The sequence below is a fragment of the Ambystoma mexicanum genome, chromosome 3p, assembly GCF_040938575.1.
Source record: "Ambystoma mexicanum isolate Mex_15411 chromosome 3p, UKY_AmexF1_1, whole genome shotgun sequence".
NCBI classification, from domain to species: Eukaryota; Metazoa; Chordata; class Amphibia; order Caudata; family Ambystomatidae; genus Ambystoma; species Ambystoma mexicanum.
The window spans coordinates 1,021,484,516-1,021,510,223 of record NC_090925.1 but is presented as its reverse complement, the minus strand read 5'-3'; the positions used below and the strand labels follow the sequence as shown (position 1 = coordinate 1,021,510,223).

Genomic DNA, 25,708 nt, shown 5'->3' with positions numbered 1-25,708 from the left:
AGGGTTCAACAAGGGCAGATAGACGATGGTCCCACTATGGCAGCTCTGCATCACATAGCGCAGGGGAGGTGGATAGATTCCAAAAAGCCCTGTACATGGCAAACTCTCCATTAAATCATCTGTCCATGCATCCATACATCATTCCCTCATCCCGGAATGAAAACGCCTGATTATTTACTCACATAACATGTGAAATTTCCATTGAGTCTGTGAGTAATGCAGTCTGCAAAATCCACTGTGCTCCAGGCCGGAATTCCAGTGTTGTGAAGTAACATGTATTTGGGAACGTCCTGCCTTATCGTCCACTACGCTATTGCGCATCCCATACTATTCATATCAATCATTGCATTCTCGCCATGGCCCCTGTCCCAAGGACGTTAAACAATAGAACGTTATATTTGCAGTCAGACCTGTGGGCGTCTCCTCGCCGCTAGCTGAAAACCGAAAGCGCCGTCCTTCGAATTCCTCATTTGCAACATCACGTCGAAAAGGCATCTGTGACCGCTTGAAATCACAAATTCATCCATGTAGTGCGGCAGTGTGTGAAAATGGCAACTGGCTTCACTCACAAATGGGACGCCCCGCCCGTCGGTGAACCTCGGTACAGTGCTGCATGAGGGTCCACCGTTAATCGAGCACTACATTCCACTGACCCTTCACAAGTTTGTTCGCGACTGTAAAGATAGTATGTGAAACAATGGGACCATAGCAGAATGAACATATGAACCAATATTTCACTGCCATCGGGATCAAATACATGATTGTAATAGCAAGATGCCATGCGTCGAATTGCAGCGTTGTGTGCGGGACGTGCTCGCCCAAAGGGGATTGCAGCTTGCACAGGTGGAATGAATCACCACAGGTGGAGGCTATACAGCCTGAAAACACATAAATTGCACACCCAACCCCCTCCCACAACCACACCCACTCCAAAATGCTACCGGCAGGACTAGCGATGTTGGCCCTGGGGGACATGATAGCACTGCAAGTACTCCAACTTCAAGAAAAAGACGAACACCAACTACTACAACAACCGGCTGCACAGAGGAGACGCAGGAGGAGGAGGAGGGCAAGGCAGGGCCAGCAAGGCCCGCCAGCACAGCCACTACCACCACGCAGGCAGCCCGCAATCCCACGCCTCCGAGCACATCCGTTCAACCTCACGGATGAGCAGATCCACACCCTCTACCGTTTGGACCGGGACACCATAACCGCCATTGTGGACATGACACAGGCTGACCTTGTCAGCATGATAGATAGCCCAACCGCCATCCCACCCCTACTGAAGGTGGTGTCTGTACTCCACTTCCTGGCCACAGGCACCTACCAGCACACAGTCGGACAGTTGCATGGCATTTCACAGCCAGTGTTCTCACGGACACTATTGCAAGTGCTTGATGCCCTCCTGAAGCACGCAGACGACTACATCTCTCTACCACGCTCGGAGCAGGAAATTACGAACACAAAAGTGGGATTCCATGCACTTGGCGGCATACCGGGTTGCATTGGTGCCATCGACTGCACCCATGTGGAATTGGTCGTCCCACATGCCATGGAGGCCCACTACCGCAACCGAAAACAATTTCATTCTCTTAATGTACAAATGGTGTGTGACTCCAACAGGATCATTACACATTGTTGTGCCCGATTTCCTGGATCAACCCATGATTCTATGGTCTTGAGGAACTCTACAATACCACGCTACATGGAGCGACACGCAGGGAACAGATCCTGGCTACTCGGTGAGTCTCATTTCATGCATGATAATGTGGGGTATGTGATGCGGCAATGACCTGGCAGGAAGGGGGGGGGGTGCGTACGTAGCAATGTCATTCCACAAACATCCTTTATTGTCCACATACAGGTGATGCCGGGTATCCACTGAAGAGATGGCTCCTTACACCACTCCGCAACCCACAGAACCAGCATGAGGAGGACTACAACCATGCCCACTCACGTACCCGTGTAGTCATAGAACAGGCATTCGGCCTACTGAAGACTCGTTTCCGCTGCCTCAGCAGGTCTGGCGGGGCACTCCTGTACCGCCATGAGAAGGTTGCAAAGATGGTCATGGCATGTGTCATGCTACACAACATGTGCGTACGTAGAAATGTGCCCATGCCCCCTGGCGCAGAACTGCAAGCAACTGAAGATGGTCATGATGAGGGTGGGGATGTGGCAGCACCTCAAGGAGTCCGCGAGGCACAGGAGGGCCGTGACATTCGTCAGATTCTCATTGATTCATGCTTCTAGCACTCACGCCTGGTGGCTGATACATGGACACGGGACTTGTGGCACTGTGTGTGTCTGGAACATGCACAATATGGACTGTACGCCTATAAAGGCCTCGTACACAAAGATCAATGTCCACACATCTCATTGGATGATTGTGCAATGTTTATAGCATATGTGAAATTATGTTACACACCCCATCGACCCGCCACCCAAGTGAGCCCAACACACCCCCTCCACCCTCCTACCTCCCCCCCGAACACCAGTGTCCAAAGATGCTCATTGTCAGTGGGCAGACGCTATTGCAAGCCCCCTCTCCGGGTATCAGGGGCAGCCCTGCCTGTGGAGCGCAGGTTCCTCCCAGATCTACGTTGGGAGCTGCCCTGGACGGAACTTGCAACGGATGATGTCTCTGCCTGCTCACGTCCATACATGTCCCTAAGGGTTTGTGAGAGCTCAGTGAGCACACGGCGCACAGCGGCAAGTTCAGCACATACGTCTTTGGACGTCGCATGCAGTTCCCCCCTCAGGCTCTCGGTGCTTCTCTCCATTTGTACTCTCAGGCTCTCGGTGCTTCTCTCCATTTGTGCCCTTAGTGTCTCTGTACTTCTCTCCATTTCTGCCCTAAGTGTCTCAGTTGATGTTTCTATGGCTGCCTTAGTACCCCCACATTCATCAGCATGGTCCTTGAGGAGCGTGGCCAGTTGCTGCTGTTGCACGATCACCTGGTCGAGGGACTGTTGCCTCTGCTGTGCCATGGCCATTTGCGGTGGTGTCACAGAGGGGCTGATCACCTCATGTTGCCTTGCCACAGGGCTTGTGGGGGATGGCCAGTCGTCGTCTTGTGGGTGCCCCTGCGTGGTATCCTCATGGTGTACGGGATGAAACAAACAGGGGGATTGAGACAGGTCATGGATGGATCCTTCATCGACAGCACCGTTTTCTGTGTCGGAGCATGCTGCCATTAATGCAGTGTCACCTATGGTGCTGCTGCCACCAGAAGCAGTGCCTTCTGTGACATCCATTGGGGGGACCTGTGGTGGTGCTGTTGTGGGCATGCTGGCTGCTGGGGTGCCTGTTGAAGTTCCCTCCTGTGTGCTGCCACTTGATTTGTGCTGCTGCCGTGTCTTGATCTGTGCAGCTGAGGTGGAGGGTCTTTGGCCGTTGGTCTTGGCCCTCTTTGCAGGTGTGCTGGTAGGGGTGTCCTGGAGCTCGTCGTTTGAATCGGACCCTGTGGTGGAGTAAAGGAGGGCGAGCATTATTAATGGGTCTGTGGAAATTGGAATGGCAATGTATCACATGCATTGGGGTGGTACCTGAGGGTGATTTGGGTCAGGGCCTTGGAGGTGGTTTCATTTTTGTGTGGAATGAGGATGCAGTTGTTTTGCAGCCTGCATTTAGGGTGTGCCTGCTGCACGTGTAGAGGGTGTTTTTAGGATTTTAAATTATTTATGTATTTAATGTGACTTTTAAAGTGCGCTATCAGGCCAATGTATGTGGACGTTCTCCTGGACATGTGTTTCTGTTGCACTATGTGGACACATGGTACTTCACATGATTGGACATTGTGGATTTAGCATTGTTTTATTTGGGCCACCTACCTGATTCTTCTGATGTCTGCACTCCTTTCTCCATCCCTCCGACTCCCTCTATACTCTCCATTCCAATGGTGGAGGCACAGATTTCTTCCCAGGGGGTCAACTTGATGGGTGATTCCGATCCTCCCCCGGTAGCTGTGGCAATGTTACGGTTGGCGGATAATATGCTCCGTACGCGTATCCGCAAGTCGTCCCATCGCTTTCTGCATTGCTGTGGGTTGCGGGGTGCGGTCCCCACCGCACTTACCCGCTGTGCCACCAGGGCCCATATGGCCTTCTTGTTCGCAAGTGCCGTCCTGGTCATTTGCGTCGAGAAGACGACGGCAGCATTCTCCTGGAGGGTCTCTGTGAGCACGGTGAGTTCCTCACGGGAGAAGTGGACCTGCCGCTTGCGGTCGCACGCTTTTTTCGCTACTTTTCCCATTTTTATTGCTTTCACTAGGGTGGATGACGGGTTGGGATGTGTCTCAGGGTAGTATTTTTTATGGTTGTGTGGGAATTCTGATTTTATAGGTGTACGGCGTGCTGTTTCCCGTTCCGGGACCATGTTTTTACTTCTGTTTCCGTATATTTACGGTCACCGTACTTTCCGATTGCCGCTCATTACGGTGACCGCTATGATGGGTGGCGGAATTGCACCTAGGGCGCCGTACGACGGCGGTGAGGGGCGTTTTTGGGGACATTTCCGCCATTGCGGACTTTGCACTTCCGCCATGGCGTAGTGCTGGTGCCCGATGGGTCGGAATTAGCCGCACTTTACTCCGTCGTGCAATGGCGGAAACGCTATTTACGCTATGGCGGTCAGGTCAGTCACTTTCCGCCAGGGTCGTAATGAGGGCCATTGTGTCCAATTGCCGTTAGAATTACTTAGATGCAGCCCAATGCAACACCTTGAATTTAGATATCGCTATAACTACACTGTGCCTAACGGCCCCTTGTTCTGCTGCTATGTTCACCAATGGCCTTTACAACTGCTGACTTGTAGCCCAATCGCTTTTCTGAAATTAGTGGTTAATATAACTGCACTGTGCCTCATTGCTGCTTTGTTACCCTAATGCAATTCTAGTTGCCATTTTTAACTGCACTGTGACCATCTGCCTTTGTTCTGCTGATCTGCTCACCAATTGCCTCTAGATCTGTTGACCTGTAGCCCAATGTGTCCTCGTGCAACATATTTTTATAGCCGCTAAACTCAATGTTGTGCTTAATCTGCAAACTCATGTCACGTTTAATCTAAGTGTTATTCTGAATTTAGGTGTTAGGCTGAATCTAGGTGTTATTTTGAACTAAGTGCTACTCTGAATCTAGGTGTATTTCTGAATCTAGGTGTTATCTTGAATCTAGGTGTTATTCTGAACCAAGTGTTTCTCTGAACCTAGGTGTTATTCCCAATCCAGGCGCTATTCTGAATCTTTGTGCCACTCTGAACTCATGCGCTACTCCGATCCAAGATGTTAATTGGTACGCTGGTGCCACTCTAAACCTAATGCTGTGCTAATTTACAAACGCTTGCTATTTTTTATTCTAATTGCTAATCTGCACATCTGCGCTATTCTAAATCTGAGGGCCACTTTGCATGCCTGTATCTGAATCAGATGCCAATCTGCAACCATGCGCTACTTGGATTAAGTGCTATTCCAGGCAGGCTGCACTGACTACACTTACGTGCCTACTGCTAGATTTTGACCCTAGACAGGACACACATTGCATCTTACCCACCTCACACAATGTTACTCCCGGGCCTTTACTCTATACTACTGAGAATCATTCTCCACATCATCAATTCCGCATGCCTGCCCAGCTCACCCCTTAACTTGACCAGCCTAGGCACCACATCACCCACCCTCACAGAGCCTAGCACCACAATCATGCTTACCCTACTCTCTCCCCCTTGCCTTTCAGACAGGCTGACCAGATTACGATCCAGACTTCCCAAAATACATGAGCCTAGAGCCAGGGACTCCACACAATTCAAACTCACAAACCGAACATCCATTAACACCTGCGCTAACCTTACGCTAAAAAAACCCGAACTTAAACCCGTCAACTCCACTACAACTAACAACAGAGCGCTCATCACAGCAACCACCCCCACCCCTGCCAAAACCAATACCCTACCTATAAAAGGTGCCCTCATCAACGCACGGTCCATGATTGCCCATGCCACGGACATCGCTGATCTCATTTTAGCTGAAGATCTAGACTTCTTAGCCATAACAGAGTCCTGGCTTCATGCAGCCGCAGGCCTAGCCCTTTCGCTAGCCATGCCCACTGATTACACCATCATCTGAGCGGACAGAACTGAAGCTAAAGGCGGAGGTTTGGCCATCATTGCCAAGACCCACCTTAACATCAGACTTAACTCCGCTACACACCTCTCATCATGCGAATCACTTACAGCCAAGCTACCCACTGCCAACTCCCAAACAATATCCATTCACTTACTATATAGACCGCCTGGACCCCTGGGATCTTTCGAGGAAGACCTCAATGCCATCCTTACCGACAACCTAAAAAACTCCTCACAATGCCTCCTCTTAGGAGACTTCAATTTAGGCTACAAAGACCCCAAAGACAATCAAGCCACTCTCATCAGTAACACCTTGTCTGAACTAGGCTTCACACAAAAAGTAACCAGCCCCACCCATAACAAAGGGAGAACCCTTGACTGGATAGCAGACTACAACTGTGCCGTATTGATCACTAATAACACTCCCCAATCCTGGACTGACCACCATCTCCTCTCCTTCTCACTTGAGGCCTCAAGCCCTACAACCAACATGGCAATAGCCGCAGCCATCCCCACGAGAAGCAAAAAAATATCACAGTGGAAAAATTGATCCCGCTCATTCTTCCTACGCTTAGCCAACTCCAAGACTCTAATCCCTATGACCTCGTAAAAGGCTACAACAACACCATGCGCATAGCCTTAGACGCCATTGCACCATTGAAACTTAGAAAATCCAAACCAAAAAAGCACCTCAACCAATGGTTCTCCAGCCATCTTAAAACCCTTAGATTGGAAAAGCGTAAACTGGAACAAGTCTGGAGACAGTCTCCGACAGACCATAACAAACTACTGCTTAACAAAATAACGGCCAACTATAAAAAAGAAATCATAGCGGCCAAACAAGAATCCTATAACCAGAGAATCTCACAATCCAATTCCAGCACCAGAGAATTATTTACTATCCTGAAAGAATTGGAAACCTCGGTAACAATCCCAGATACCTGCTTTAAAAACAAACAATGGTGCACCAGTGTCCAAAATGCACTAAATAACAAAGTCACTGGCCTTCAAACAAAAATTAAAAACAAGAAAGACTCCCTCACCAAACTCACAAACCCCATCAACGCCCACTCGAGCCCTCCACCCTCACACCACACACCCAACACTGCTCGCTTCAGCTTTTCCAAAGTCTCTACTCTCGAAGTAGAAAAAATCATTCTTGGCCTTAAACCCTCCAATTGCAAAGGCAACCTCTGCCCCCCACAAATCATTAAAGACGCGGCAAGAGACCTCTCGCCATTCATCACCAGACTCATCAATGCCTCTTTCTCCTCAGGAACAGTCCCCAGTAACCTCAAAGAGTCTTGGGTCCTCCCTCTCCTCAAAAAACCCTCCCTCGACCTGTCCATCCCGACCAAATACAGACCGATTACCACCGTCCAATTCCTGCTCAAGATACTAGACAAGACAGCATACCAAATCCAAAAATATCTTGAAACAAACCACCTTCTAGGAATAAGACAATCTGGCTTCAGACCCCAACATGGAACTGAAACCGCCCTGATAGATCTGAAAGCCCAAATAGACGTCCTTAGAGATAACGGGAAAACTGCATTACTACTCTTGTTAGACCTCTCTGCGGCGTTTGACCTAGTCAACCATAAAATCCTATGTAATCATTTAGACTCAGCTTCCCACTTTTCACAAGAAGCCATCAGAGTCATTCCTCAACAACAGATCCTTGCGTGTCTTCTCCTCCTCTGCCGCCGCCGAGCCCATCCCCATCACGTGTGAAGTCCCACAGGGCTGGTGCGTCTCCCCCACTCTGTACAGCGTGTTCACAAAGCCCCTGTTTGATGATCTAGATGGCCTGGGTATCACCTACACTAACTACGCCGATGATACACAGATCCTCATCCCGTTGACGGGAGATTACAACCAGGATTTGACCTTGGTGAACAAGGTGTATCTCATTATCCAGGCATGGATGGCTTTGCACAGTCTATGCCTGAATGATGACAAAACTGAACTCATCATCCTTGGTTCCACTCCCAACATAACCAAACTCGACCACAACTACGACAACTTCATCATAGACGGGAACCTAATCAATGTTTCCAAAGAAGTAAAAACCTCGACTCCTCCCTAACATTCCACAAACAGGTTGGCTCGATGGCATCCTCGACGGCCTACACATGTAAGCTTATAAGAGCAGCCAAACCCTTCCTCTCCACCCAGAGTTGCACTACACTAGCCAGAGCATTGGTATTATCCAAACTGGACTATTGTAACGCCCTCTACATAGGAGCCACCAAGCAAATCACCAACAAAATTCAGACGTTACAAAACAACGCTCTTAGGGCAGTGCTCAACATTCCCAGGAGGGAACACATTTCCAATATCAGGAAATCCCATAACTGGCTCAGCACAACAGACAAAATCCTGCTTAAAGTAGCATCGCTCACCCACAAATGCCTGAATAACGCTGCCCCACGCTGTCTGGCAGACAGAATATGCAAACACACCCCCATCAGACCCACCAGAACCTCCAATGCTAATATGCTCACTGTCCCCAGGTTTAAACGCACCAAAATGGGTGGCAACAGCTTCCAGATGAAAGCACCTCAACATTGGAACTCCTTACCACCATCGCTCAGAACTCCCCAATCTTACTCACTTTTTAGACGCAACTACATCCATTGGTTAAAGAACACGAACCATTAACACCTCTAACACCACACGGCTGCTCTCCATATTGCATGCTTTAAGTAAATCTGTAAATTTGTAATATTAAATTTGTAAATATTTGTAATTCTTTAAATATATTTACTGCATTATCTCCTGCCAAACTGTACACATGTTCCTTCATTGTCACACCGTAATTATGTAATGTAAAGTATAAGCAACCTGTAACCAAGCTTTGAATAACCTTGCTGCTCAAGCACCCTCATACCCTCGGGTCTGGTGCGCAATACAAATGAATAAACTAAACTAAACTAAACTAAATAACATACTCAACCCTATGTTAGCTCCCCCTTTTTTATTGTTACTTACATTTGTCAGTATTTGTTCTGTACTTACCCCCCACTTTGATGTTTCCTGCTTACCTCTTTCCTACATTTTGGTCAACCCACAGCCATGGTCTGGTTTACACCCTTTGTGGGCTCACAGTTCACTATTTGGGACAAGGTCTCAACGCTTTGAGACCACTACGGTGTTGATCTGTGCAGCACAAATGCCAATTAACATAACAACATAAGAAAAACGCCATTGACTTTCTTGCATAGTTACTGAGACAGTTTGAGTACTGTCTTATTTATTGACAATCATTTACTCATTATCAAGCACTGATCACATATAAAGATATATATTCAGGGCCAATGATAAACCCTGACTTGTGCTATCCGACTTGGTCAGTCATGATTTGTATCTGATCTTCAGCCAACTACTCCGGCACTGTGGTGTCTTAATTTGCCTCTTTCATCTTTACCATTCTCTGTATCATGCCACAATACATACCTTGGTCCTCTGTTTCTGTTTATCCATTGACATTGTTGTATTCTATTTTCAGTTAGGGAGAGTTATCAGCCCCTGAGTTCCACTGTTGGATATTCCTCCAGCCATCAGCATTTCTGTGACTGTGTTATGATGGTTTCACTGGTGGAGACAACCCTAGATTCTACTGTCATGATTTGCGCTGAAATCTTCAGAACAGGTGCTAGGACTTACCATGGCATTGAGGTCTTTGGAATAGAATATTAGGTTTAGGTGGTTATGTATTTAGAAAATTGTGTTGCCTTTAGGATATACCAATGCACCGGATGGGGTGGGGGAGGCAGAAGAAGAGGTTCAATATGAGTAATTCACTGTGATCTCTCTCTTGTCCTTCTCTACAATGTGTGCAGACACACTTTAACCTGATTGTGCCCCTCATTAAGTATATGTTAAATGTATTTACAATGCTAGGTGTTAAATGGGGAATCAGAGGGAGGAAGGGAGCAAAGAAGAGAGAGCTACAAAGACGGCTAAGTGCTCACTTTCTTTTTCTCTATGGGGTTAATGGGAGGACAAAGAGTTCAGGGCACAAGAGAAACACCTTTATCTGTATACTTAAGAAAAGGCTCCTGTGCTCACCTAGTCTGGAAATCCCTGACAATGCTTCATGAGCTCAAGACTTGATCAATGGGTGAATGACAGGCTGCTCCGCACAGACCCTGCTGGTCTTGGTCTGATGAGAGTTCCACCAAACAAGGGCTTTGGTCATATGTGCTGTGATGTGTTATTTGCAATTGAATAATATAACTATGTATTGATTCATTGACATGGTTTCCCTGGCCAATGATGTGATCCTTCCAGTTGCTAGATGTGTCACTTACTTAGGTTGAGGTAGCTACAGTAGGCTAGTTTAAGCTTATTCTCCTGGTATGTGCATGTTAGATGCTTATGCTATTACAATGTAGTATCTCTTAAGATGCTACATTGGCTAGTATCAAGTGTATTTGCTGCATTGACTGAGAGGTTAAGGAATCCCTTTACTTTAGTTGTGGGATTTTTGCATGCTGGTTCAATAGCACAGTGAGTAGAGGGCTTGCTTTGACATTTGTACAGAGTCTGCTGATGCAGGTTCGAATCTCGGCAGGGCCAAACTCAGCCTTTCATCCTTCCGAGGTTGATAAATGAACACCACACACCGTGGGTAATAATAAGCAACGCTCAGATACCTTGGGGTTTGTAGCTCTAAATTATCATAATTATTATGTCCCCCAGGCGTCATGCAATGTTTCTCATGTTTAGAGCTGGAGGCAATCAGAAGGCATGAGTTGAAAATAAAAATGAATACAATAAACAATGTCAGCCCTGTCCCTTTTGGTCAACTGGGATATCACTAACCCCCAGCATGTTAAATATTAGTATAACCACACCCATTGCTAAGAGAGAGAAAGCAGAGCAGAATATCTAATGGGAAGGGAGCAGTGGATGAAGCAGGACAGGTTGAGTGGTAATTAGCCCTGGAACGCCAAAGATTTAAGCTTCTTTCCTATGAGCCACCTGCAGCCTCACTCTCTACTGGTTCATAAGACGCTGGATCCTTCGTTAGGTTTATAGCTCCCCGTCTACCAGTGGCATCGTAAAGGTTTTAATTGATGTTGATTAAAAACACACACACACATTGCTAAGTAGTCCCATTGGATGTGGACTGTGAATGTTGGTTTGCATCGGGTCTGCACTGGTTCACATTAGCAAAGTGATATGATGAAAGATCTAGCCCCCACCCCTCCGAATCTTTAAAAAAAAAAAACACACTACAAGGCACGTGGAGGAAAGAAGTAACACAATATTTGGGTATTATTATTATTATTATTATTATTATTATTATTATTATTATTATTATTATTATTATTATTATGGTATTTATTGAGAACAGACATAGCCTGGGAAGCAAACGAGCACTTTACAACCATAAGGGGAAGAATAAGATTAGGGAGCAAAACAACGAGGAAGTGGGAATCCAACAACAGGGGAGGGAGGACAATCGACAGCAATGGATCTACAAATAACCAGGGGAGGAAACAGTCGGGATCAGATAAACCCAGTTTGAGGTTAGATGGGGATTGCATGGTTATGGATCTGGGAGGTAGGGAAGAGCAATTCCTTGTAGAGGAGGGTCTTGAGATCCTACATTAACTGTAGAAGCGAGGGATCGAGCCAGATGTTGATGAGGAGGAGGTTTCAGAGTCTTGGGCGTAGACAGAAAAGTCATGTCTTTTTATGGGAATAATTCATATTCTTTGCTTGCACTCTTCTACGTAACAGGAGGTCACATTCTCAGAAGAGACAGACCTGGTGCCAGCTGTTGGCTCAGGTGCAGTATTTGAGTTTGACGGTCTGCCTATGTTTCTGTTTGTGCTGCTGCCAAGCAGATTACCTGGCCAATAACCTGCCCTCTGATAGATCCATAGTAGGAAGGGAACGCTGCTGGGGTTCTGTACAGTGTCTAGGGAAAAGGGGCTGACAGAAGTGCACAATGCGTCTGTTGATAGTGAACCTTTGGTGGAATCCATAATGAAGGCAGCACCCTGCTTTTTTAGCCCCATGTTCCCTGCACTTTGCCTCTAATATGGGAGGGTATGCGATGAGCAACAGAACAGCCACATTGACAGGCACATACAATAGCCTTTGCCCAGTGCTCTGTACGTTCACAAAACGTGTAGGGGATGCCAAGTCTGAAAGTCATTGTGGATGACATCATCAATCCCAACATGGCAAGGATCATCGGGAGACAATGTTCACAACTAAAACAACATTTGTCCCAACTTCTGGTTGGGCTGACGCCAAGTTGCACAATTAGCGGCCGTGCCTTGCAAGTTGCTAAGGATTACGTTTAATCATGCATAGAGCCCAGCTCCACCCCCTGATTGTTCGCCTTTCAAGGCATGTGGTCTTCCCTGCTTACCTCAAACGTTCTGAAATTCACTATGGGCCCATCACAAGCAGATGAGGTGCAGAGAGAGACAGGAACTGGGAGCTCTGTGGGGGTCTTATGTGGCAGCTCAACATATGTGAGTGGAGATGGTGTCATGTTGGCAAGCTACTCCTTCCGACCTTGCGAGGGAGGACCTTCATTTACACAATCCTGGACGATTAGGGGCTCTTTGTGGCGTATAGCAATGATCCATCATTTCGTTGTTTTTGGGGGTAGATGTGTGGCTGCCATTTTAGAGCCAAGACTGCTTCATATGGATTTCTAAACTCAAAATGTAAACAAAGTTCAGTTTTTTAAGCATCCTATTACACAAACCTATTCCATGCAGTATGCATTTAGTGATTATGACATTCAAACACATTGAAACAACATCTGCATAATACGACCTGCTCATGCTTACTTGAAACAAGTTTATAATGTAGCAAGACAGCAGCGAGGTGCAGTGGTTTTGGCTACCCAATTCTGCGGATTCTATGCTCATGTGATTCTAGTGCATAGGTTGTTCAAGGGTCTGTGCCATGCACTTCCTCTAACTCCCTTACAAATAACCCTTCTGGGAAGCGAACAAACGGGTCCTTACCTACCAGCATGTTACGCTACCAAATGGCCCATGGTGAGAGAGTCACACATTCCCCGCACACATTGATGGTCCTTGGCTCATTCTTCAGCAAAGCCTGGCAACAGGTCTGATTCATTCAGGACAATATTGGGCAGCTCCCCGATGATGCTGTGCACACCATACATGCAAGATGGAACATTGCATTGTATGGACCCCTTCAAATTTCAGAAGGCCAACTGCAGTCCAAATGATCTGTGTTGGGTTTGTGATTCTTCTGCTGAAACGTTAAGCCAGGTTCGTTTTTTTCGGCCTTAAGATTCTTCCCTATTGGACTGGTATCTGAAAAATAATTTTGTCTTTTGTGAAAACGAATTCCAAACTGTCCTTGCCAACAAGCATGGCTTTCAGTGTACCAGCAACAGACTCCAATTCATCAATTCATAAAATGCTTTTTTGATACTCAGCAGTTATTGGGTTTAAGTGATCATCTCCAACAGGCAAAAACAATCTGTCACGTTAAAGCAACTGCGTGGTGGAGCAGGGTGTGTCACGTTAAACCAGTGGGACGACCCGTGACAGAATCTGAAATTGTGATCATAGGCAAGAAAGTCGTGACCTGAACGTGGTCACTAGTTCAATATTTTAAAAGACCCATCTTTCCAAGGTAGACTTGCAACTACTATTGGCTGAAAACACCATGTGCATCATTTCAGGGGTCGGGGGGCAAGAGTGTCCACCCCAACTTTTGTGGCCCACCATTTTGTCCCACTCATTTGGCAGTGACCCCTTAAATTTAGATGTTAAGTACCTCCCAACATTTTTATCAAAGTTACTGGAGATCACTGTGGACAACGTGTTTCATTCTGATAACTTACAGTGGCCTGTTGGTTAGTTTATGCCTATGTACTTTCTACTCTTCAACCGTTGTACTCTCATATATGTTCCTCCCAATGAAAACCTATGCCCTCCTCTTTCTCCATGTTACCTATGAAGGTTTGTGACTGTAGTGATCAAAAGACTCTGCATTTATTTACACATGCACCAGATGTTAAGAAGCCTATAACTTTATTTCACTGCCCAAACGAGTATGGATTGTATACCTAAATGATCCATTTAGACCCTATCACATTCACCCATACCTTTTTAAGTTTTGCCACGTAGGATGACGTTAGTGATACGCAGGTTAACGTCATTAATGACGAATATTTGCTATAAAAGTGTGATTTTTTTTAATGAATTTTGTTGAGATTGTGATGAGAGAGGTCTGCTGATGTCCGTTGTGCTCCCTTTTTGAGATAATTGATATTAAAAGAATTACCCTTTTGCCAACTACCTGAGTTGTTTTGATAATTGATGTTTGAATACAATTCTGCATCCCCATCTATCTCAAGTGTATTGCTATCTCGTCTTAAAGGGCTGGAAGGTCCAGTTCAGCAGCTTTCAGGGGTCAATGGCAAGTGACTTGATTTGAATGGCGGAACAGTGATGATATGAGGACAAATCTTGCAACCTATACTCACATTTGGCTATCTACCATGGATTATCAGCGATGCATGTTATTGCAATATCTGGATGTGTGCCATTTACAATAACATTAGACATCCTTCCTGTTACTTAGTCATCTGCTAATCTGAAGCTGCATGTCCTAAATGTGTACAGGCTGTACACTGTTGTTTGTCTTTGAATATTTCAATGAGATGTGTGTTTAAAAAAATATATTTGTCACAAAGTCTTCCTTACTGTGGGAAGAGTGATGCAACTGGTAACTGATTTACTTTTAATATCTACACCATATAGTCATAGATGAGATCTTCAATAGATTTATGAGTAATAAGAGGGTGGTATGTGATTTGCATTCATGGCCCAATTTCTTTTCCTGTCCCAACGCAGGCCATGTTGGGCTACTTGATCTGAACCGAAGTGAACCTGTACGTGTCATTACCATTTGTGATGTGTTCAGTTTCTGTCATTGCCATTACAAATGATCACATCTTCATCCAACAACAGGGTCCTTCTCACTAAGTGTGTGTGATGATTGCTTGTATAACCTCACAAGGACAGCACCTAGAGTCAGACAAAGAAAAGCAAACGGGCATGTTCAAATTCATTAAAAAGGCACCAGTAAATTTCCAAACATGGAATACTAATGGAGGCGTAGTGCTGCAACAGCTAGTCTAAAAAGTGTCAGACAGGCAGTGTTTATCCTTTAGAACATAATATTATGTGCATAAACTCGCAGCAGATTTCCTTTCACTAAATGTGCTCTATTCTGATGTCGGAAATAATTTGGGGAGATTGCCAAATGTTATGAAGTTTATACATATAGATACACTGTCACAAAACATAACTATTTCCTCATCTCAGTTAGCCAGTCACACGTTTGGAGATTCAGGCATGTAACACTAGGACAGTCAGATGCAGGTTCGATTTCATAAATCAAAGATCGCTGAGCCTTTTACACCACAGAGTTTGTTTGTTTGTTTGTTTATTTATTTATATAGCGCTCTTGACCCGGGGGTATATATGCGCTTTGAACATCAGGTTACAGGTAAGGTAGGTCTCCTGATCTGCTCAGGCTTCCGAATTGATCAACAAGACATTTGAATATATCAAAAACAAAAGGGGTGGGAGCGTCGAGCAACCAAAAGGAGTGCATTTAAGTTAAAGATGCGTGTACACTCTGGTGCAATGATCGAAAGTGCAATGGTTATCGTGATAATCTACTTTTACATTTCAGGTTCAGACTTGCTTAAAAGGTGCTCTCTTTTTATAGAATGGTGAGCACGTTTGTGTAGTAGCACTCAGCGAATATACAATATGCATGTCTCTGGTTTCATGTATAGCATGCTTTCCTGCTTGGACAGGCCCAGTTTCTAGGTTCTTTGAAAGTCTCTTAATCAATAAGACTCAAACCTAGTTCTGATGACCAATCTTTCAAAAGGAGACCATATGGTATGAGGAGCACAGGGGCAATGCGCTGGCCTTGGAAGCAAGACCACGCAGAGTAACTAAGGTTTTATCCCTGATCCATGCCTAGAAACCGTGGTATTAGGCATGTTAAAAAAAAAAAAAAACACAATTACATAAATACATACATAACATTTCCTGATTCCGAGGATATGTTGTAAAATTCAGATGTAGTTGGCACAATTAGCCAAGCCGAGCATCGTTAATGAAAAAGTTACACAATACAATTAAATGTATTTGGGAGGTAAGGAAGAATGCTGAGTAATGTATTTTGCAATGATTTCATAGGCAAACCAGATCTCTTGCACATTCACGGGAATAACATTGCAGACTTTAAACTTTCCCAGTTAATGAACTTTTAATATTAAAGTCACAAACAATTCCAACACTTCCCCCTGTATATAGTAGTTCGTCAGCACATAGTTGTGTGTCATCGCTATATCGGCAAAGCCACCAGGGTATCCCTGAAAAAGTCATCATGGGGCATCAATGACCAGAGGCAACGTCTCAGGAGGAAGGATGCAGACAGATTGTGAACAGTGGCTTCATAAAGTGGTTAATCATTTATGATCTGATCTGATAGAGGGCATCGAAAACCTGAGCATGAGGGAAGGAGATGCAGAAGTATTTGACACCTTAAAATATGCAAACGAGGCGTGGAGGAAATAAAGGAGACATACCTTTGAGCAATAGGACAGAAGAGCATCCAGAGCTCAGAGTGATGTTGGAATGGTGGTTATGATAAGGGTCCTTATTGGAATATGTTTTTACTGCATAATCGTTAGTGGGCACATGGCACAACCTCCCAGAAGAAATGGTGATGACAATAACAGTGAATGACATTGTGAAGATCTTAGAATACATTGGACAGATACATGGTAGTAAAGAAAGATGAGGAAATCATGCTAAACCTGGAGAAAGCATGAAGGTCTCCAGCAATAAAGAGAGCAATACAAAGAATGGAGTCTGTGCTGTCAAATTCTATATTTCCAACCACTGGAGGCAACTTAAAAACTGCTACATGCTCAATTACACTTTCAAGTATATGCTTGTAAGGGTCTCCTGGCCTTAGTTCCAACACAGAAAATTAGAAGTGGCAGATCAATGAATGCATTCATGGTTTATGCTGGTGGAGAAGGCCAGGTTGAGTGAACTGAAAGTCCTCCATGTCTAGCACATAGGTAGATTATGGGAAACAGCAGATCCAACTTCCCTTGTCACATTGCATATATCTTTCAGCATTGCTATGGAAGGGCAACCGCCAAGAGGTGAGATTGTTCATATTGCAGTCAGACCCATGCTTCAATCCTCAAACCTTCTGCTTAAAGTACCAGTGAGAAGGGAAACGGAGAAAGAGAGAGGGAGTGAGACAGAGGGGGAAAGAGAGAGAAAGAGAGAGAGAGTTTCAAATATTAGGAATTATTCCCTAGACACGAAAGACATGTCCACCGCTCAGTGCAAAGCAACACTGCTGGATGCATAGGGGTTCAAATGTCTGATTCATTTGGAAATATCATAGCCTTGCACTGGGCCTCTCCATATTAGATGGTAAACTGAACAAATCTGAATCTGGCCTTGAAGATGTCACATGAGAATGCTGGCCCAGCATCATCCTACAGTGGTATTTGTTTTGCAATGCACATTATCACAGGGATTCACAAATCAGGGGTGACTAGGTCCAGAGTGCCTCTCATGTGCATGAACGGGAACATAGGGTAAGAGGTGGGCAACAGAAATGCATTGAGCAGATGGGCAATCTAGTTTTTGATAGCAAAAATTATGCCAAAGTAATATAACCCTGGTCCAAAAATGTCTGCCTTTTGTCACCTCTTTTCAGGCCTGCCAAAACAGTGGTATGAACTCTAGGGCAATTAACATTTGGCCATATTTTGCTTTGTTAGGTGTCCTGACCCACGTTTGAGCTATCATGCTGCAACATTTGGTGCTGTGGGCTTAGAAAATCCAAGATGGCCAAAAAGCCCATATGTGCGCCAGAATCCAGGAGAACCACGCAGTTTGTGCGCACACCAAAATGGTTACCTAACTTGCCACCCACCAGTGTAAAGAAAGATCTTTGTTAACAAAATCCACTGTTATGGATGTCAAAAAGTTGCTGAAATCATGGCTCATCGGACCACTTTAAAGATTTAACCCTTTTGTGGGGTTCCACATAACCATTTTACTGTAAGGAGCCACATCAAAACAATGTTAAGCAAGGATTTACTACCATGTAAGAACCATTCCTGTTTAGAATGCATTAATCCAAGAAAGATCCCAAAAATGCATGCAGTACCCGCTTTTGACTGAGGGCGGCGCTAGCGGTCTAAACTCTGACAGGGAAACTGCATGTCAGGAGTTGCAGGAGAGGCCTTTACATCAAAGGCTGGGAGTTAATTAAAATCTTAACCACATGCTGTTCCCAGAAGACAATCTGATTTAATTAACAGGCCAAAGGCTGGGAAACCTCTCACCTCCAGAGATTCACACCAGGAGTTAGACTCTCACATGACCTCTTGATTGATAGAAGGCAGACTGGCTCGGAGCCTCCTGGAGACCACACAATAGGCTCTTGCACTTGAATAGGATATGTTGATTTTGACTGTTTCCTGTCAACAAAGGCCTGCCTGCCAGAAGACACATGTGATCACTGACCCACCCAAGTCTTGGAGGCGGACTCCAACACTCTGAGAACTGAATTGAAAGCAAAATATATATTTTACAGAAACACTGATAACTCTTTGTAATCAAATGACAGGAATGTATAACTTTGACAGCCTTCATTTAAAAATGTACCTTCGATTCAAGCCCAAACTCCAATTTGTGTGATGTTCTGGGGCAAAACCCTGCTATTCATGTATACTACAGACTCTGTGTTTAAGCTAGAGACATGGGAATTTACTGGAGTATGTATGGACAGGCCGTGTATATGTGTATAACTTTTAATGAAGAACCAAGGTTGCAGAACCCACTAAAATCGAAAATAAGTTGCCATTTTTGAATGCAAGCCCTCAGGAAGAGCAGAGTTTGAACAGAGACTACCTCATGTGATAGGTAATATGTACATGCAATGACAAACCAATATGTATTTGAGAAATGTGTATTTTGATCAAATATAGATTTGTGGGCAAACTGACCAGGGGAGGATCCTCTGACCCATAAAACCGACAGCATCACTCTGACTCACAGTTCCTTCCCCAATCATGGGAGAGGGGAGAATTGGGCTAATGACAAGTAGAAAGGGGCAGACTTAGCTAGGCCCAGGCACACACCCACTTTCAAAACACATAAAAAGAGACTGCTGGGACAGGTAGGGAGATTCAAAACCAGTTGCTGCAACGCGCTCTGCCGGACCATACAACATCCCGAAGATACCAGATACAACACTTAGACTTTAAAACTCCAAAGAACTTGATTCAGAACTCAAAGCAAGGGCCTAAACCCACAAACCGAGAACTCTTCTCAGTGGGCCTCAGCATCCAGCAAACCTAACAGCGGTAGCAGCATCCACGAGCCGTGCAGATCAGCGCTGGGTCAGAGAAAGCTGTGCAGAAAGATCCAGAAGCAGTGCTGTACCCAGAGAAAGCAGAGCAGTATCCAGAACCAGAGGCCAGAGATCCAGAGTGACCCAGACTGCTGTTAGCAGAACCAGAGAGCTGACCCAGATCACTGTGAAGTGCCGAGACCAGAACCGGAGTCCACTCCAAAACCTGACCAGATCCGTGCCGAGGCATAGTTATAAAATATATTGTGCGTACCTAGCAGAACTGTGCAGAACCAATCTCTTAGTTAAAATAATATAATTCAATCTATTTAACCTAAGTAGAACTGTCACCTGTCATTTTCTAGCTGCAAGCTGTAACCTGTCGCTTTGAACTTTTAAAATTTCAAATCCGAAAAACTACCTTTATTTAATCGTCCGTATCTCTGGAACCGTTTGTGGAGGAACTTGGTGTAACTTTCCTCTGAAAGCTTAGAATCTCAGCTTTTCAACGAGCTTAGAACTGACTTGCTACTCCTCATACTTTTGCCGTAATCGTGATTCATGCATTCGCAAATTTTGCCACGATTTGCGATTTGGTTATAAATCCAGCCACGTGTGAAAACAGCAGCTTCCTTGCTTTCCTTTGCCAAAAATTTGTTTAACCTGCTCGTTACTCCTAGATCCTTGCTAAAGTAAGCCTGAACTCATCCCAAGTATATTTCACTCACCCTGAACCTCCTAAAGGGAATTAAAACCATTTTCAGCATATTCCTCACTTCATTGCCAGCACATATAAAAGCATTTTGGGCCTGTGTTTCAAACTTCTGTAGTCTAAGCTTGCTGGGGTGAACTGAATTACATTTGATTGCATTTCTAAGAACTGTGTGCTCTCCTCTTCATTTACTTACATTGCATAAGGGGGGGAGTGGATTGCCAGAGAAAAGTAATTACATTGTTTTGTTGAAATCATATCAAGTTTTTTTTTCTGTACTGCATTTTCATTCCACCTTGCATCCATTTGAAACCATAAAAGTATTGTTGCTATCTTATCCATCCTATAACCACTCATCATTGATTATAAAGAAGTGTGCTAGTGCCAGACTATCCATTATTGATTACTGCTCAGATTATGTGTGATATTCAATTATTAATTTATTATAAAGTGTGATATATATATATATATATATATATATATATATATATATATATATATATATATATATATATATATATATATATATATATATTGTTTAAATTCTCAAATAAACCTTTTAACTTGCAAAACAGAACTACTTCTTGGCTCAGTGGGGTCAGGGGGATTCCAAGAGAGGGGTGTTATATAGGGGTAGTCATCCAGAACTCATGAACTGGACATAAAGAAGATATATCAATAAGGGTTTCCATTCAGTATCCCAGACTAGGCATTGACTTAGCAGTGGTGTTGAATTGAATCCTCTTACAATTCAGTGGTAGTGAATAGGCACCAGTGGAAACTATATTTCAAAAAATGATTGCACCAGTCACCTCTTTTAATTCATTCCTTTGCTTTGATGTAACATTTATCTGATTTTGTTTCTTAAATCTGTAAAACATCTGAAATTTAAGAAAGTAATAGGATTTAAAAATCTCAGATTACCTAAAGGGGGGAAGCACCTGAGTATTGGTTGAATAGTCTGAAGATACGTCTGGGAATTGGTTTTCAATAAAAGAACCTATTGAAGTTCGGTTTGCCAGTCCAACCTTTCATATCTCTCTTTCTTTCACAGACAGCAGCCACCTGGAGCTCAACCCTCCAACACTGACTATCCAGACACACCCGTATAGGAACTGTGAGCCCGTGGAGATGTCCTACTCCAGGGGACAGTTCCAGCCAGCTATACGCGTGGCGGACCTTCTGCAACACATCACCCAGATGAAGCGAGGCCAGGGCTACGGCTTCAAGGAAGAGTATGAGGTAAGAATATGGGGGTAGGGTAGGAGTGGGAAGAGGGGCTAGGAATCCCCATGGTCCAAACAATGTTAATGCATTACTGATATTTCGTAGGTGACTCAACTACTATAGTCTGGCCAAGAGCAATAATCCCTATTTCAGAATATCCTACATGTTTACCTATTTTATGTTTTTTGTTATACTACAAAAAAAGTTACTGCATGCGATTTGGTAGATGTGGTAAGATCACTATCTTTCCAATGACCCGATCCTGCTTTACTGAGGCACACACAGCGTGATGTCATTGACTGTGGGATCAGTCAACCTTTCTTATAGAGAGTAGCAAGACTGTTTTAGGTGATTGTGGCTCCCAAAGTGCTCTTTAATTGTGAGGCCAAACAGAGTCATGTTCCATTCACTGGCATAGACTGGTGCCGTCAAATGTGGGAAGCATGAAGCTGTGGGACTGGAAAGGGCTTAGCCCGATGACAGTAGAGAGTGGTACAGAAGAGCAGTCTACCTGATGTCATTGATTATGGGGTTCACTGATCAATGTACAGACTCAGCTTAGTGTTTGTGGACTAGCTAGCCTTTAGCTTCCAAGCACTGAATTAGGCCCCTTACTTTGGCAGTACTAAATAATACTCTGGCTAATGTCATTGAGGTGGGTCCCACAATGCAATTGTACTCGTGGGAATTCACATGTCTGTCAATTAATGTGTGACTGGAGTGTACATGGCAGGGGAGGATTAGCATTGCCGTCATTGTGTGGAGGAAGAGTTTGGCAGTGATAGCACATCATGCCAGCTTGTTATCGAGCAGTTTACAGAACACGTCATACTATATGTAGTACTGCTGTGGAGGATCCACTCAATGTCATAGCATGCAGTCTTTGATCATCTTGCATTATCATATTAAGACATATTTGTTTACTCATTAAAGCTTCCAGGGTCCTGTTACCCTGTCAGGGCCAGGATAGCTTCCACTAGCCTTTCCCCATATCCCTGCTACAATACTAGTGCAGACCCACATCGATTTCACCAGTGCACGTGGGACCCATGAGGGGTAAACATGGGAAGGTTATAAATGCACCTGGTAAGTGTGAGGTCTGCAAGGTGCATGCAAACACTCAGTATTGTTTACAGGAGTGAAGGGGCTTTTAGAGTGGTTTCCTAAATATCTGCCAGATTGCCTGATGAATTGTCAAGCCAGGAGGCATGCATTATGGGGAACTCTCAGCCTACACAGGTGAGTGAGGTGGAAGATCCTTCTCAGAGGACTGATCCAGAAGAGGCACTTGTTGTAATGCTTGTCCATCAAGTCTTTGTTTACCATATATATGAGAAATATACCAAGGTTTGAAAGCAGAGGTGAGAGAAGGAGCATGTGAAACATAAGACAGAAGAGTTATGAAATAAGACTACAATAGTATATGACAAAGCAAGTAAATGCAGGAAATAGTGTAATTACACAAAGAAGCCATACACTGGACAAGTAAAAGGGAACATGGGAGGAATGGCCATTTCTTTCACTGGCTTCCCAGATATTTTTTTTTATTGGCGGCCCATGCTATGCTACTTCCAGACAGAAATGCCTCCCCTTGGTCGGTGGGTCATATGCTGTTCCCAACATCCACCCTTGTGATGTTGCCTCTGTGCTCTCTCCCCCTGGGATTGGTCCTCTGGGATCATCACAGACTTCCTCAGTCTCAGAGTGCACCACCCCTCTGACATCCACCCCATTTTAGACCAGATCAAAGCTTGCAGAACTTGAACTGACTTGCCACCTGCTCTATGGACTCCATAATACCAGTCTGATATTCCAGGTCTTCGTTGAAGAAAGGTGGTGACATGCTAATATGGTCCAACCCACTGTGTTTCCACTGGAAGGGCTCGAGCAGGAGCTCCACTGGCAGGAATCACGTCCATGTTTTGATTGATTTCTGCACTGGGCAATAACAAACTTTTCAGTGGTCCCCTGCCTGCCTTGAAGGTAATATAAGTCATACGCCCCCCACATGTCTTAAGAAGCAGAAGATAGTTTAAAAAGAAGCAGAATAAGTGGAGTAAGAACTCACTTGATAGAAGGCATGTCTGAATATGCTATAATATGTGTATGTAGATGTTGCCTTTGTATGTTTGTTTCAGTTTTCTAGCGTTGTTTCATTCCTATTGCGTCTGTCTTACGCAATTATTACATTCAGATGATGAAGAAGACACGGATTACTATTTCCACAATGTATTTACCAGATAAATACAGATGTTTGTGATAAGATATTTGAAATTCTGAATCGTAAGAGGAGTGATGAAAATTAAGCGGGGCAGGTACATGTGTTGTCAGTATAATTTGAAGACGCCACATTTTGCGATTGTGTTTTTTTCTGTAAAATGAAGAAGACAAAAAAAAAACGAGAAAGAGAAATAAGACACAGCAAGGAACAGGCTGCAAAGGAGGGAGGATAGAATGTGACAGAAGTGAAATAAAGGAGTCCAGAAGGGAGGGAGCAGCAAGAAACTAACATTGCTGTGGGTTTTGGAAAGACACTTCCTTCATCTTGTACCCCCACAAGAGTTTGATATTGACCACTTTCGGTTTTCCTTCTGAGTGGTAGTGCAGCATTCTTTTCCTCTCGCTGTACTTCTGTCAAAACTGTAAAAAGATCGGAGTCCCAGGAAGTTCCAAATCGCACATAAAAATCACTAGTAAGGAGGCTTTAAAAATGCAGGAAAATACAACGATCCAACCATTTAATTCAATGCCATATAAGACAATGATATGAATCTTGCAAGGATCATAAAAGAAAGCATGTCATATAATGGCTGCATACGCCTAGCGTTTTGCCATGTACCTCTGAAATGCGGGTGGATTTCTATGGATGGCCACTCGTGACGTTGTGAATGTGTGTCTGGTTAACTCATTAATTACAACCACTGAAGCAATGTGTAGTAACACAACATCATTCCTTCTTTTCAGATCTGGCACATACACACACTTTCACTTAGGGCACCCTTCATATTCTCCTCTGCTGCACTCAAAGCTCACGTGTTAGGGTTCTATTTTTTTTTTATCGTTATTTTAGACCTGTTCCGTTCCCTAAATTTTGAACTATACAGTACCGTTTGTGGTGTTAATCGAAAATAAAAGCACTGATACACTTCCATGTCTCTTCGACATTGTTAGTCACTTTCGGGGAATTTTCGAGGTATTTAGTGATCATGACCTTGTATTGTGAACTGATACTAAGCTTACCATCAAGTATTGGTTGTTGCTAACGTACGTGCTACGCAGTCATGCCTTTTAAAGAGCATTTCATATTGTTCACACCACAATTTCAATGTGCTTTTAGACATAGGTGAGTGAGCTATTAAAATCCAACCCAACAGGTGTTGCTTTAAATAATCATTAGCCCCTTTAATAACTTAATGGGTAACATTAAATGAGACTATTGAATTGTTGTGCCTTGGAAAAGGCCAACAGGCCAAACCAATTAGCCAATCTACTTGCAATGTGTGGTCCTCACCTGTGTTTACCTCTGGGACTTCTGAGGAAAATGAAACTCATATAGTCTACTACATGCAATGGCGAGTCTCTCTTTGGCTGAATGCCTGGTTCTTCAGAGCAGACCGAAACACATATATTCTACAGTCATGCAATGCGTGGTTGCTCTTTGGCTTCATCTCTGGGTCTTCTGATGAGACCAAAACCCATGTAGTTAACCTACATGTAATGTGTGGTCAATTTTTGATTCTATTTCTCAGCCTTCTGAGTAGAGCACAACTCATATATTATTCATATATGCATGTGTGGTTGCTTTTTGCCACGATCTGCGGGTCTTCTAAGTAGACCAAAACGTGTGTATTCTACACCCTTGTGTTGAATGGTGTTCTTTGCCTTAATCACTCGTTCATCTGAATAGAACACTACCTGTTTAGTCTCCATGCATGCAGTGTGTGTGGTGGTCGCTCTAAGCTTTCATCTCTGCATCTTCTGAGTAGACCAAAACTCAGATAGTCTACACACACGTGTGCCACTCTTCGCCTTCATATATGGGTCCTTGGAGTAGACTGAAATTCATATAGTGCACCCAAATGCAGTGTGTGTTTGTGACAGAATGCAATCTGTAAGTGTGTACCCTGATCCGATATGTATTTTAAATGCAAAAGGATGCTGTGAATTCTATATTTAAATTAATCAAGCATTACTTTCATAATGTTCCTTGTTGAAAAT

General features: G+C 44.2%; 1 protein-coding gene across 19 annotated transcripts in view; it reads left to right on the top strand.

Moving 5' to 3' along the window:
• Positions 1-25,708, top strand: part of PTPRT (protein tyrosine phosphatase receptor type T) — a 2,174,878-nt gene that overhangs the window by 1,883,025 nt on the left and 266,145 nt on the right. For all 19 annotated transcript variants that reach the window (XM_069652359.1, XM_069652348.1, XM_069652364.1 and 16 more), the window contains one exon: positions 21,318-21,505. In XM_069652359.1, the coding sequence (XP_069508460.1) occupies positions 21,318-21,505 (188 nt within the window). The remainder of the gene's footprint in view (positions 1-21,317; positions 21,506-25,708) is intronic.